Here is a 12122-nt window from a genome sequence, read left to right on the forward strand (position 1 = left end):
AGACCCTTTCTATTTCAGCTCCTCAATTCCCATTTTCTCTTCCCTCTGTTATGGTTTTTTTTTTTCCCCTTTGGGGGGGTTCTCACATACTGAGGATTGGGAGAGGCTTCACCGGCTTCTTGTGCAGTCAGAGAAAAAAGCCAAGAACAAACCCAGACTCCAGTAAACAACATTTCCCCTCTGCTCCTGCAAAGGTTTCCCTTCTGCCCATGGCTGATGCTGGCCTCAGAAGCTTTGTGTGCTAAGAGACCAGTTCCTCGGAGGAAGAGATCCGGGCTTTGGGGCCGAGTCTTCGGAGACGTCTGGGAGAGGCTGCCATGGAAGCCGCACCTGCCCAGGAAACCCTGGGGAGGGATGGCGACAATTCATGCTTGATGCCACACAACTGGATCGCCACTTCTGGCCCAGAACCTCCCCTCTCCGATATTGCTATCTTTGCAATGAAGAAGCCGCTTTCCAATAAGACTTGCCCTCCGTGTGGCATTTATTCCGTGTACAAAGAACAAAAATGACCAATTGCTCCCCGGGGGGGGGGCTTGTGCCACACCTCCCCCTGCCCCCCCCCACTGCAGAATGTGGATGCTGCTGAAGCTGGCGAAGGTTCCTCTTGAGGAGGGCTAGTCCAGATGTTTCTCGACTTCAGGTGGCTCCTGGGGACACACGCAGCAGATAATGAGTTGCCTTTGGTGGCCTTGGAACAGGTTAGCTGCCCTTTTGTGGCACCAAGAGAAAGGATGGCCCAGGCAGGCAGCAGCTCCCAGCTCAGTATCTCCTGGCAAACGGGGTGTAAACATGCAGCATTCACTGGCTGTGGCTTCCTGCAAAGCTATAGCAGGACTGTGCAAGGAACTCAAAGGCTGCACTTGGGTGAGTGTCACGGTTGCATCTGCATGGCCGGCATGGCCAAGGTCCCCCTCCTGTAGATGCTGCCTTTGGAGAATCAGAGCCTGGTGCAAAGGACAGTTTCTTTAGGGACGTGGTTTTCTGTGGAGAAGGCTTGTTTCCCATAGTTTAACTTATTAAACTCCACGGTGATGTCCATGATGGATTTCCCCTTCGTTTCCGGGAGGAACAGGTAGATGAAAATGGCGGAGACAGCCAGGATTCCCATGAATACCAGGAAGCAGAAAGGGCCAAGATATTCCTGGGAAGAGAAAGGCAGGGGAAATAATGCACAGCAGGGAAGTAGCTTGCCTAGGGAGCAAGTGGTTGCTGGTTTGAATCCCCGGTGGCATGTTTCCCAGAATATGGGAAACTCCTATGTTGGGCAGCAGCGATAGAGGAAAGTGCTGAAAGGCATCCTCTCATACTGCGCGGGAGGAGGCGATGGTCAACCCGTCCTGTATTCTACCAAGGACAACCACTATAGTCGCCAGGAGTTGACACCGACCCGACAGCACAAGTGTACTTTATTCTCCTTTTTTAAAAGGTGTCTTGGATGCCAAGCGTGTTGTGCATTCTCAAGACTGTGCTGCCAGGTTCTTTTTTGAGGACCATCTTCCTGAGGACTAGTTACATGGAATCTCGTGCCTCCCAAACACCAGGGCTGAGGGGCAGGACTGTTGCCAACCTGCTCACCAGCCCCCACTGCCACTTCGAGCTGCTACAGGGAAGAAGAGAGGGCAGCCATGGGCCACGCTGGCATCTGTGGCCCAAAGCAGGAGTCGCCCTCCCCTGCCTCAGAACATAGGAGACTCCTACTGAGTCAGACCACTGGTCCACCTAGCTCAGTATTGTCCACACTGACTGGCAGCAGCAGCAGCTTTCCAAGGTTTCAGGCTGGCGTCTCTCCCAGCCCTATATTGAAGATGCGGCCAGGGATACCGCATAGAACACAAGATGCTCCTCTAAGGCGGATATCTTGCAGCACTCGCAGTTCGTCTCCCATCCAAATGCAAACCGAATCTCTCTTACCACAATGAACGGAAAGATCATCCCCAGCAGAAAGAGACCCGCCCAGTTGAAAAACCCCACAATCACGAAGGCCGACGGGCGGAAGGTCTGGCTGAAGATTTCGACCATCACGGTCACTGTGGCCCCGGCTACAGGGAGGGCAGAGAAAACAGAAATCGGGGTCTGCACTGCCCTCCCTCACCTGCTTCCCACAAGATGTGGGGCTGAGCCACATATATGCATAGGGGTTAGAGTGTTGGACCGGGGAGACCCGAGTTCGAATCCCCATTCAGCCGTGAAACTCACTGGGTGACTCTGGGCCCGTCGTGGATCTCTCAGCCTAACCTGCCTCACAGAGTTGTTGTGAGGATAAAGAGAACCATGGACACCACTCTGAGCTCCTCGGAGGAAGAGCGGGATAGAAGTGTAAAAATGAATAAATAGACAGATAAAATATGCCTGGAGTGGTGATAGGTGGGCTGCATCTTGCCCCCCTGGGGAGCTTTTCTGGGGGACCCTGGACCCACAGGACAGTGGGGGTGGATGCTGCTTTGGAGATGGACAGGCCTCTACAGGCCTTACACTGATTACTCCTAAAATACAGACTGGAAGGTCTTCTGGGGAAAGGCTTTCTTTGAGCCACACCCCAGAGCTTCCTTTGATCTAAAAACCTGGGCAGCGCCGCTTACACAGGAAGCTGCCATATCCTGAGTCAGACCTTTGGTCCACCTAGCTCAGAATTATCTACCCAGACTGGCAGCGGCTTCTCTAAGGCTGCAGGCCAGAGTCTCTCCCAACCCTATCCGGAGATGCAGCCAGGGAGGGAACCTTCTGAAGCTCTTCCCAGAGCGGCTTCATCCCTTGAGGGGAATCTCTTCCAGTGCTCACCCATGTGGTCTCCCATTCAAATGCAAACCAGGGCAGAGCCTGCTTAGCAAAGGGGACAAGTCATGCTTGCCGCCGCCAGACCGACCCTCCGCTGTGCCCAGCCCGGAGACCCTACTCACAAGGCCCAATCCCGTAGCAGAGGACAAAGAGGAAGACGAGGATGACGCTGAAGTAATGCATCCAGAAGAAGCGGTGCTGGCGTGAGAAAAAGCAGGGAGAGAAAAACGGGCTGGCTTCACAGCTTCCCTGGCTCCAGGCGGCAGGAGCTGAGGGGGTCACTGGGTGGGTCAGGCCCGCCAGCCTCCTCCTGCCTCCCCACACCGGCTGCCCTACCCGGCTGTGCAGGGGGCTTACCTGGAGCGAGAGGGTCAGGGTGAGGAGGGCAAGCACCACAGCCATGGCGGCGTACCCACCCCAGAGCAGCAGCCTCCGTCCAAAGCGCTCGATCAGGGAACTCTGCAAGACAGGAGGGCCCGTTTCGCACAGTGGCCCACCAGACGCCTCTGGGAGCCCACAGGCGGGAGTTCAAAGGGGCCTGCCCTCCCGTCTCCTGCTGTGACTCCCCTGCAACTGGGACTCAGAGGCATCCTGCCTCGGAGGCTGGAGGGGGCCTGTAGCCCCCCCCCGGTCTGCCTTGTCTGCACGTACACACAAGATGGAGGAGAGGAACTCGCACATCCCGACGCCCAGCGAGACGTAGGGGATGAGGTCTTCTTCGAACTGGGCCGTGCGGAAAACCTCAAAAGAGTAGAAGTAGATCTGCAAGAGGGAGAAGGAATGAGAGGCCTTAGAAGGGAATGCGATAACCGGAGCTGCGGAACAGCCTGACACAAGGAGGCCAGTCCTGGCGGCTGGCCTCCGTTCCAGCGGCACTTTTCCTTCCGTGAGGCAGAGAACGCTCTGCATACGGGGCAGAGAGGCCTTCTGCACACATAAGTGAAGCTGCCATATACTGAGTCCGACCCGTGGGCTAGCTCAGCATCGTCTACACTGACTGGCAGCAGCTCTCCAAGGCTTCAGGCAGGAGTCTTTCCGGGATTGAACCCGGGACCTTCTGCATGCAAGGCAGATGATCTACCACTGAGCTATGGCCTGCCCTCTAAGGGGAATATCTTACAGCAGACAGCCCTCACATGTAGTCACCCATCCTAAATCACATTTTTTAAAAATTTCCAATCCCTCTCCTAAAGATTCCGAGCACGGAATTTGCCCTTTTCACTGCTGCGGCACAGATCCAGGGCACCGTGGGTGGGTGGGAGTAGCCCTAAGCTTGCCGCGCTCCCAAAAAGGGGTCTGAGACGGCAGCATCCCGGGCGGTCCGTGGGAGGCCAAGACTCAACTGCATTGATGCCACAAAGCTGCAGCGTGGTCATGAGGACGATCACCACGTACAGCTGCCAGCGCAGGGACCGGGTCTTGAGGATCTCAAGGACGCGCAGGCTTTTGGTGCCCGCCATGGATTCCTTCTCCTTCTTGAGGTCCTCGATCTCGGCTTGGTGGTCGCCTTCGCCCCAGAGCTGCTGGATAGCTGCACCGCGGGAGGAAGAAAACGCCGGAGCTCAGCGGTGCATCTGCTCGTGACTACCCTGCAATCCAGAGACCCACACCCCTGGGTCCCCCAGAAGTTGCAGGACTGCATCTTCCATCATGGTAGGCAGCTGTTGCAACTGAAGCTGCTAAGAGTTAGGAACATAGAAACAAAGGAGGCTGCCTTCCTTCTACCGAGTCAGACCCTTGGTCCATCTAGCTCAGGATTGTCTACATCAGGAGGCCTACTCAACTTGGGTGTCCCCCCCACCAGCTGTTTTTGGACTACAACTCCCATAATCCCCAGCCACCGTGGCCAATAGCCAGGAATTATGGGAGTTGTGTAGGCCAGCATCTCCACGAGGGTCGAAGTTGAGCTGGCCTGTTCTAGAGCCACCCTGCTCTGAAATGTGGGGTCCTCTACCTTTCATGAAGGCTTCCTTGTTGCCCTTCTGAATCAGGAGGTAAGATGGAGAGTCAGGGAAGCAAGGCAGAGCAAGGAGCTGGATCACAGCTGTGACACCACTGAAGGCCAGCAGTAAGGGCCACACGGATTCACCCCCTAACATTTCCCTGCGGGGAGAGAGAGAAGGAGGCATGAACCCCACCCATCCAAGACAGACTCTATCCCTCCTCCCAAAGCTCGAATTGGTGAAATCCCTCCATATTTGGCTGCGGCTTGGAGCTTTTCAACCAGAAGTACTTGTACCCCTTCAAAGTACCCCCATACTTTGAAGCCTCATAGAGGGGTGCACAAAACCCCCCTGAGTCACTTTCATGCCACACAGTTGGATCCCTCTCCAGGAGAGGAGGTGGGAGTGTCAGGCAGCATCCTTCCCACCCCCTCTCCATGTAACTGGCTGGCTAGGTGCTCAGGCTCAGCGCAGCCCTCCCTCAAATGATTGACAGGCTTAACAGCCAGTGGGATGCTGGGTGGGGCTCAGTGAGGGATGAAAGCTGCCTGACACTCCTCCGCCTCCCAGAGAGGACTGCCTGATGTTCATCATCTGCATTGCCCTTGCTGCCAAGCCTGTCAGTCAGGCTGAAGAGGGGGGAAGAGGGTGCTGAAGCAGCTGTGCTTACCCGAGGCCAATGATTTGTCCTGAGACCTTCCCTAGAGTCAAAAAAACAGCCACTGTAGCACTTGTAAATCCCCGCAGCTTCTTGGGTGAAATCTCCCCTACGTATTGAGGGTGTATGTTAAAGGAAAATCCTTTAAGAGAGAGAAAAAAGATAAACACAGTTAAATCAGTGGCAATCTCAGGACCAAAACTAGCTATATTTCTCATTTTGTATTAGAGCAGAGATGCCAACCTGAGGATCTTCAGTTATGGTTGGACTACAGCTCCCATCATCCACAGCAGCAATAAGTTGTGACTGAGGATGATGGGAATTGTAGTCCAACAGCAACTGGAAAGCCTCAAGTTGGCCACTGCTGGATTCGAGTCCTCAGGAATGGTTTTCTTAATTGGATTTGCACCTCCTACTAACAACAACAACAAAATATTTATATACCGCTTTTCAACAAAAGTTTCCAAAGCGGTTTACATACTAAACTTGATGCAGTATATGAATGGTTCAGCACAGAGCCAGGTTGTGGTTTAGCTTGTATTTTAGCAAAATAAAAATAATTGGGTTTTTAAAATACTTAAATAAGTTTTTAAAAATTTTTTTAAATGAGATTGAAATTTGATTTTTTTTAAAATGCAAATGAAATACCAAATTTCTAATTCTTATGTAAAATAAGATGGTTAAAATTCAATCTCATCCCAAACATGCTACACTAAAAATTAGATCAAGTTATCTCAGAAAATGTACACCTCTTACAGACTGCCAATATTGGATTGTAAATTAACACATACTCGTGATCAGACCTGCACCATTGCTTAAGAAACATGTGAAGATGCATCCGTGGGAAACTGGGTTTACATCAGTGTTTCAACAGAAGCTTTTTCTTGCTGATTTAAATCAATCCACCCTACTTGAACGTGTCCTTGACCAACCCCACAGGTGTTGAGCCCTGACCTGGAAAAAGACTTCGCCATCCACAGTTGTGCCAAGCTGCTGAGTCGAGTTAAATTTGCAGCCAAATAGCTGGAAAGTTACCCTGAGAAAGTGGAAAGGATGCTCTCCTATGTCAACAACACAGATTACTCATTCGTAGCAATGCTGAACCAATAATAAACTCTGGAACCTTGGGTCATGAAGACAAACCCTCGGGAAGGTGACCCTTGGGAACACAGGAAGCTTCCATAGACTGAGTCAGACCCTTGGTCCATCTAGCTCAGTATTGCCTACACAAATTGGCAGCAGCTTCTCTCTGAGCCCTGTCTTGGAGATGCCAAGGAGGGAACTTGGAACCTTCTGCATGCAAGCTTGCAGATGCTCTTCCCAGAGTGGCCTCATCCTTTAAGGGGAATATCTTACAGTGCTCTCACATGTAGTCTCCCATCCAAATGCAAACCTGGGCAGACCCTGCTGAGCAAAGAGGGCAATTCATGCTTGCTGCCCCAGGACCAGCGCTCCTCCCTGAATGACCCTGCAGCAGGGTTTATGGCGGCTGGGACAGCTTCCTCATACCAATGCCGATTCCATAGAGAAGGCGTCCAAAGAGGATCATCTCAAAGGACCTGGCCATCTTGCTGAAGCCCATGGACACGGCAGCAGCCAACATAATCAAGTTGGTGAACATCTGACATTTCTTCCTGCAGCAAAATGAAGGACGGGTGTCAGAATGATGAATGGGCAGATATTTCCAGTTAGCCTTTGAACAGCAAGGCGTCACCCTCACCTACAGCTGGATGATGTATCTAACAGCCAAGGCGTCTGGCTTGCTTTGTGGATTCCACACCAGTGGTCCACAAACCACAGATTGGAAACCTGCAGTGTGCTTGACCAAATGCTTCTGACTAATTTGGTGAGAGACCCTAAATAAATGACAGGGTTAAGAAACCCTAAAACAACTGCAAAGATGTATGATTTTGCATGGCTTACATGCAGTGTTCCCTCTAACCGGGGTTTCCAGATGTTGTTGACTACAACTCCCAGAATCCCCAGCTGCAATGGCTTTTGCTTGGGGGTTCTGGGAGTTGTAGTCAGCAACATCTGGGAATCCCTGTTGGAGGGAACACTGCTTACATGGCATATGGACAGAAAGAGATGCCTCCTCTGTTCAGGTACATAGATACATAGGAAGCTGCCGTATACTGAGTCAGACCATAGGTCCGTCTAGCTCAATATTGTCTACCCAGACTGGCAGCGGCTTCTCTAAGGCTGCAGGCAGGAATCTCTCTCAGCGCTATCTTGGAGATGCTGCCAGGGAGGGAATTTGGACCCTTCTGCTCTTCCCAGAGCGGCTCCATCCCCTGAGGGGAAGATCGTAACTGTGCTCACATGTTGCCTCCCATTCAATTGCAAACCAGAGCAGATTCTGCTTAGCAAAAGGGACAAGTCATGCTTGCTACCACAAGACCAGCTCTCCTCTCCGTGTCAGGCCAAGATGCCCAGGAGGAAAAGACACCTCTCTCTCTTTCAGTTTAGCAACCCACTGCCTAGGACAGCAGGCTGATTTCAGGTCGGACAGAGCTCCGTGTTATACACTGAGCATTCAACCTGTTGTGGGGAGGACCCAGGATATCTGGATGGAAATGCTTACTTCCTATATTTTGTTGTCAGGTACCCACAGCAGACGCTTCCCAGCAGGCCTCCGATGCCATAGACAGACACAATGAAGGACCACAAGAGGAGAGTGGTCTCCTGAGAGAGTGGGAAGCCGTGCCGTTCGATCCAAGTGCCGTTGATAAAATTTCGAATATGCTGTCAGTAAAAACGATGGGTTTCAGGAACCTGGGTTTCCCTCAACTAGATCCTTTTTGCTGTTTAGCAAGGGGAGAGCAGCTGGCCCTATCCAACCCCCAGCACAGCACCTCTCCAGGGGCAGTTGCTGCTGTCTACCTTGTGGTTTTGTTTTTGAAATTGTGAGTGCTTTGGGGACAGGAACCTTTTTGTTTCGGTTTGTTTTTCTGCGTAAAATTTTGGTTGGAAAGCAGTATATAAATACGTGTAGTAGATCACCTTAAGTGGCACAGCAGGGAAATGCTTGACTAATAAGCAGAAGGTTGCTGGTTCGAATCCCCGCTGGTACTGTATCGGGCAGCAGCGATATAGGAAGATGCTGAAAGGCCTCATCTCATCCTGAGCGGGAGGAGGCCATGGTCAACCCCTCCTGTATTCTACCAAAGACAACCACAGGGCTCTGTGCTCGCCACAAGCTGACACTGACTTGACGGCACACTTTACCTTTAGTAGAGGTAGTAGTAGTAATATTCCAGCCTTGGGTTACTCTTAGCAGTCATGGGGCCCTCCCTGGGGCCGACATGATGAGGGGAATTATTTTCTGTGTTTGCCACTGAAGGAACCTGGGTTCTGGGCTTGTTGCAAATCAGCCTCTGGAAATAACAAGTCATTCTTGAAAGAACTGAAGGGGAGTCTTTGGCTTACCAGGGAGGGATAGTTGATCACAGATATATGGAACCCATAGGGGAAGCTGCCACCAATTCCTAGCACCACGATCATTTGAAACAGCCCCCGGTACTGGATCTGTGAAGACAAGAGTGGTCCAGAGGCTGCAACCATCAACCAAGCATTCTCTGTTTCCCGGGAAGGAAAACACACACACACACACACACACACTTACCAAAGAACAAAATTATGTACAAACGGGCACATGAGCCAAACATGGCATTCCCAAAACTCAAATTTATGATCTATACTCTGATCCTTAAAATAGACTTGCTAATTATTTCCGCAGTACAAACTGAAAGAACCTAGAACAGCTAGTGGTAAGGTGAGCTTTTTGGGGTGGTGGTTGGCTGGCTGGTTTTTAAATCAAGAAGAAGTCAAAAGCTGAGAGCCAGTTTGGTGTAGTGGCTTGAGTGTTGGACTAGGACCAGGGAGACCTGAGTTCAAATCCCTGTTCATCCATGAAACCCACTGGGTGACTCTAGGCTGGTCACTTCTCTCTCAGTCTAACCTACCTCACCGGGTTGTTGTGAGGATCAACATGACCATGTACACTGCTCTGGGCTCCTTGGAAGAAGAGCTGGATAGAAATGTGAATAGGAATAAATAAAATGTCAGTCCCATCTGCCAGCCTCAGAGAGCTTTCCCAAGTGAAGCTAACAAGTGATCATTGGAGAGGTGCCAGTTCAGAACAGCATTCATGCAGAATGAAAAACAGACAAGATCAGGCTTAATATCAATTGCCAATTCAGGACAATGCAGGGGAGATTCTCCATCTGATTTACAGACCCAGGAGCTTTTTCAGACTGTGACTTTACCATGACTTTAGGAACATAGGAAGCTGCCATATACCGAGTCAGACCCTTGGTCCATCTAGCTCAGTATTGTCTGCACAGGCAGGCAGCGGCTTCTCCAAGGTGGCAGGCAGGAGTCTCTCTCAGCCCTCTCTTGGAGATGCTGCCAGGGAGGGAACTGGGAACCTTCTGCTCTTCCCAGAGAGGCTCCATCCCCTAAGGGGGATATCTTACAGTGCTCACACTTCTAGTCTCCATTCATATGCAACCAGGGCAGACCCTGCTTAGCTAAGGGGACAAGCCATGCTTGCTGCTACAAGACCAGCTCTCCGCCCACTTTGACTTTACTTTGATAGGGTGGGTTTGCATTCACTTATTGGCCAGGTTTAGTCCAAAGCCTGTGTGATATTTCAGTGAGCAATTCACACACGATTCGGGTTTGCAAATTGAAGCCTAGCGTGATTATCTCTGGGGTTTAAAAAAATCCTCTTTTTGGTGAAGATTTTTGCGGGTTCAGAGTACCCATTATGCCCCAAACACAGTAAAGTCTCGCAGTAAACCCATAGTAAAGCCTTCTGTCCAAAAAAAGCTCCAGGAAATGCAAAAGGGAAAGAAAGGAAAGGGAAAGGGAAGCCTCCCTGATGATGGGAAAAGGCTTCTGTCAGTCTGGAGTTCATTACAGCACTTTTGTTCTGATATCTGCTGCCATCTAGTGGCAACAGCAAGACCCTTCACTGTCCAGTTTGAGCGCGGGTTTCAGCCGAGACCACTTTGGAAAGGAAACGTCTTGAGGTGCTGCCTTTCTGCACTGAGGTGCTGTACATCAGCATCAACCTCATGGAAAGGGTTCCAAAGCAAATTCATCATGAAGGAGAAGGAGAAAGAGAAAGAAGATGACGAAGACGACGACGAAGACGACAACGAAGACAACAACGAAGACAAAGACAAAGATGAAGACAACAAAGACGAAAATGAAGAAGACAAAGACAAAGATGAAGAAGACAAAGATGAAGAAGACTGGACTCCCTGCCAGGCTGGCAGTTTTCCTCCAGCGGTTGCTTGTTTATTCCCAGAGGAGGATACCGCTGTGCTCCAATTGGCATTATGCATCGCTGGCTGGTCTGACACTATCCTTCGGCAAATGTTTGTGCTTGGTCTCCTCCGTTTCAGGAGCAAAGCACAGACGTTAGCTGCTGAAGGGGAGGGAGCAGGGGCGTAACTATAACAGGGCAAGGGGAGACAGTTGTCTGGGGGCCCACTGCCTTGGGGGGCCCCCCAGAGGCAAGTCACAGGAGGACTGACTCCCCCAGCTGCACCCACCCAGGCTTCCTTCAGTTGTATTCATCCTCCGAAATTGATGTGGGTGTTAAGACCTGGAGCTACCCAAACAGCCTATCTTTCTAGAGTCCCATTCAATGACTTGCATCATTTAAGATTTCTTTACTTCATGAGCTGAGCTTCAGTGGGGGGAATGCTTTTTAAAATCTTGTCTCTGGGCCCGCTCCAACCTTGCTACGCCCCTGGGGGAGAGAGAAAGAGCCATTCTATTCTAAGGAAATGAAGAATGCCACAAGAAGAAAGATGCTGAATGTTTCCTACACAGGTTATATTCCAAACACCAACATTGGAGTGTCCTGAGCATTTACAAGGATACATTTTGAACGTCAATTTCATTGCTTGCTTCAGTGAAAACCGTAATGTTGATGTTTTAAATTTAGTTTAGGATGTTTTTTAACAGCGAAGCGATACGGGCGTACTGTTTGGAAAACAAATAATCCGAAACTTACCAGGTCAGAGAAGAAGCCAGCCATCTCTGAGCTGCTGGTCAGCGGATCCTTCTCTCCAATGAATGAATGACGGTCAGCAGCTTCTTCCTCTCGAAAGGATGATGCACAGCCCCTTTGGCACAATTTAACTGGGGTTAAATTTTAATGGGCCGATTTTCAATTAATGCACAAATGTTGTCATCTGTGCAGAAATGTGGAGCGGTTGGATTAAATAGATCAGCCAACAATGGACTCCCCCGGCCAATGAAATAATGGGAAACGGGGTCACTTTTGTGGACGCCCCTGGGCTACGGAAAGAAATGGGGGCTTGTGATGACCTTTGCCCTCCTCTGGTTATATGAACTGGGGGGTGGGGGTGGCTGCACTTCTGAAGGCACTTGCTCCTGGAAAAGGAAAAGGAAAAGTTAACGAGAAGTTAAGAGGAGCAGCCTCCTCCACAGAAACATTGGCCTGGTTCACACAACCGTTTGGACCTAGGTTTAATCTGGGTGACCAGCATTACTGTGGTTGTGTAAACCCACACAAAGGCAGGAGTCTCACATTCATCTTGGGCCATAAGCCCCCTTGAAATGGGTTCACAGAATCAGATTTAGGTTGGACTCCTGAGAGCTGGTCCCACCCTGGAGTATGTGGGGGAAACAGACAAAGCAGAGAAAGCAGCCCTGGAGAAGGCGAGAGGCAGGGTGTGGGTCAGCAGAAGGAACACCTGCCC

The 12122-nt window shown here is 50.8% G+C and overlaps 1 protein-coding gene across 2 annotated transcripts; it reads right to left on the reverse strand.

Moving 5' to 3' along the window:
- Positions 1–536: 536 nt before the first annotated feature.
- Positions 537–11714, reverse strand: LOC128337789 (solute carrier family 2, facilitated glucose transporter member 11-like). Of its 2 annotated transcripts, XM_053279144.1 has the most exons (12): positions 11411–11714; positions 8809–8907; positions 7964–8124; positions 6889–7013; positions 5392–5521; positions 4733–4881; positions 4122–4309; positions 3430–3540; positions 3136–3237; positions 2901–2976; positions 1915–2042; positions 537–1144 (listed from the first exon to the last, which is right to left on the reverse strand). In XM_053279144.1, the coding sequence occupies exons 1-12, from the start codon at positions 11432–11434 to the stop codon at positions 941–943; spliced, it is 1497 nt and encodes a 498-aa protein (XP_053135119.1). In that variant the 5' UTR covers positions 11435–11714; the 3' UTR covers positions 537–940. The 2 variants fall into 2 exon arrangements, with proteins under 2 accessions (XP_053135119.1, XP_053135120.1); XM_053279145.1 differs by lacking the exons at positions 7964–8124; positions 11411–11714 and having other exon boundaries at positions 8809–8899.
- Positions 11715–12122: the final 408 nt, after the last annotated feature.

This window comes from Hemicordylus capensis, chromosome 15 (assembly GCF_027244095.1).
Source record: "Hemicordylus capensis ecotype Gifberg chromosome 15, rHemCap1.1.pri, whole genome shotgun sequence".
Taxonomy (NCBI): Eukaryota; Metazoa; Chordata; class Lepidosauria; order Squamata; family Cordylidae; genus Hemicordylus; species Hemicordylus capensis.

What these genes read in the sequence shown, in the direction of transcription:
- LOC128337789 (XM_053279144.1), bottom strand. Translation starts at nt 11,434, where the DNA reads ATGGCTGGCTTCTTCTCTGACCTG. An exon ending in TGATCAACTATCCCTCCCTG is followed by an intron (nt 8,125 to 8,808) that starts GTAAGCCAAAGA and finishes TTTTACTGACAG; the next exon opens with CATATTCGAAATTTTATCAA. An exon ending in CAAGGAAGCCTTCATGAAAG is followed by an intron (nt 4,310 to 4,732) that starts GTAGAGGACCCC and finishes CCCGCGGTGCAG; the next exon opens with CTATCCAGCAGCTCTGGGGC.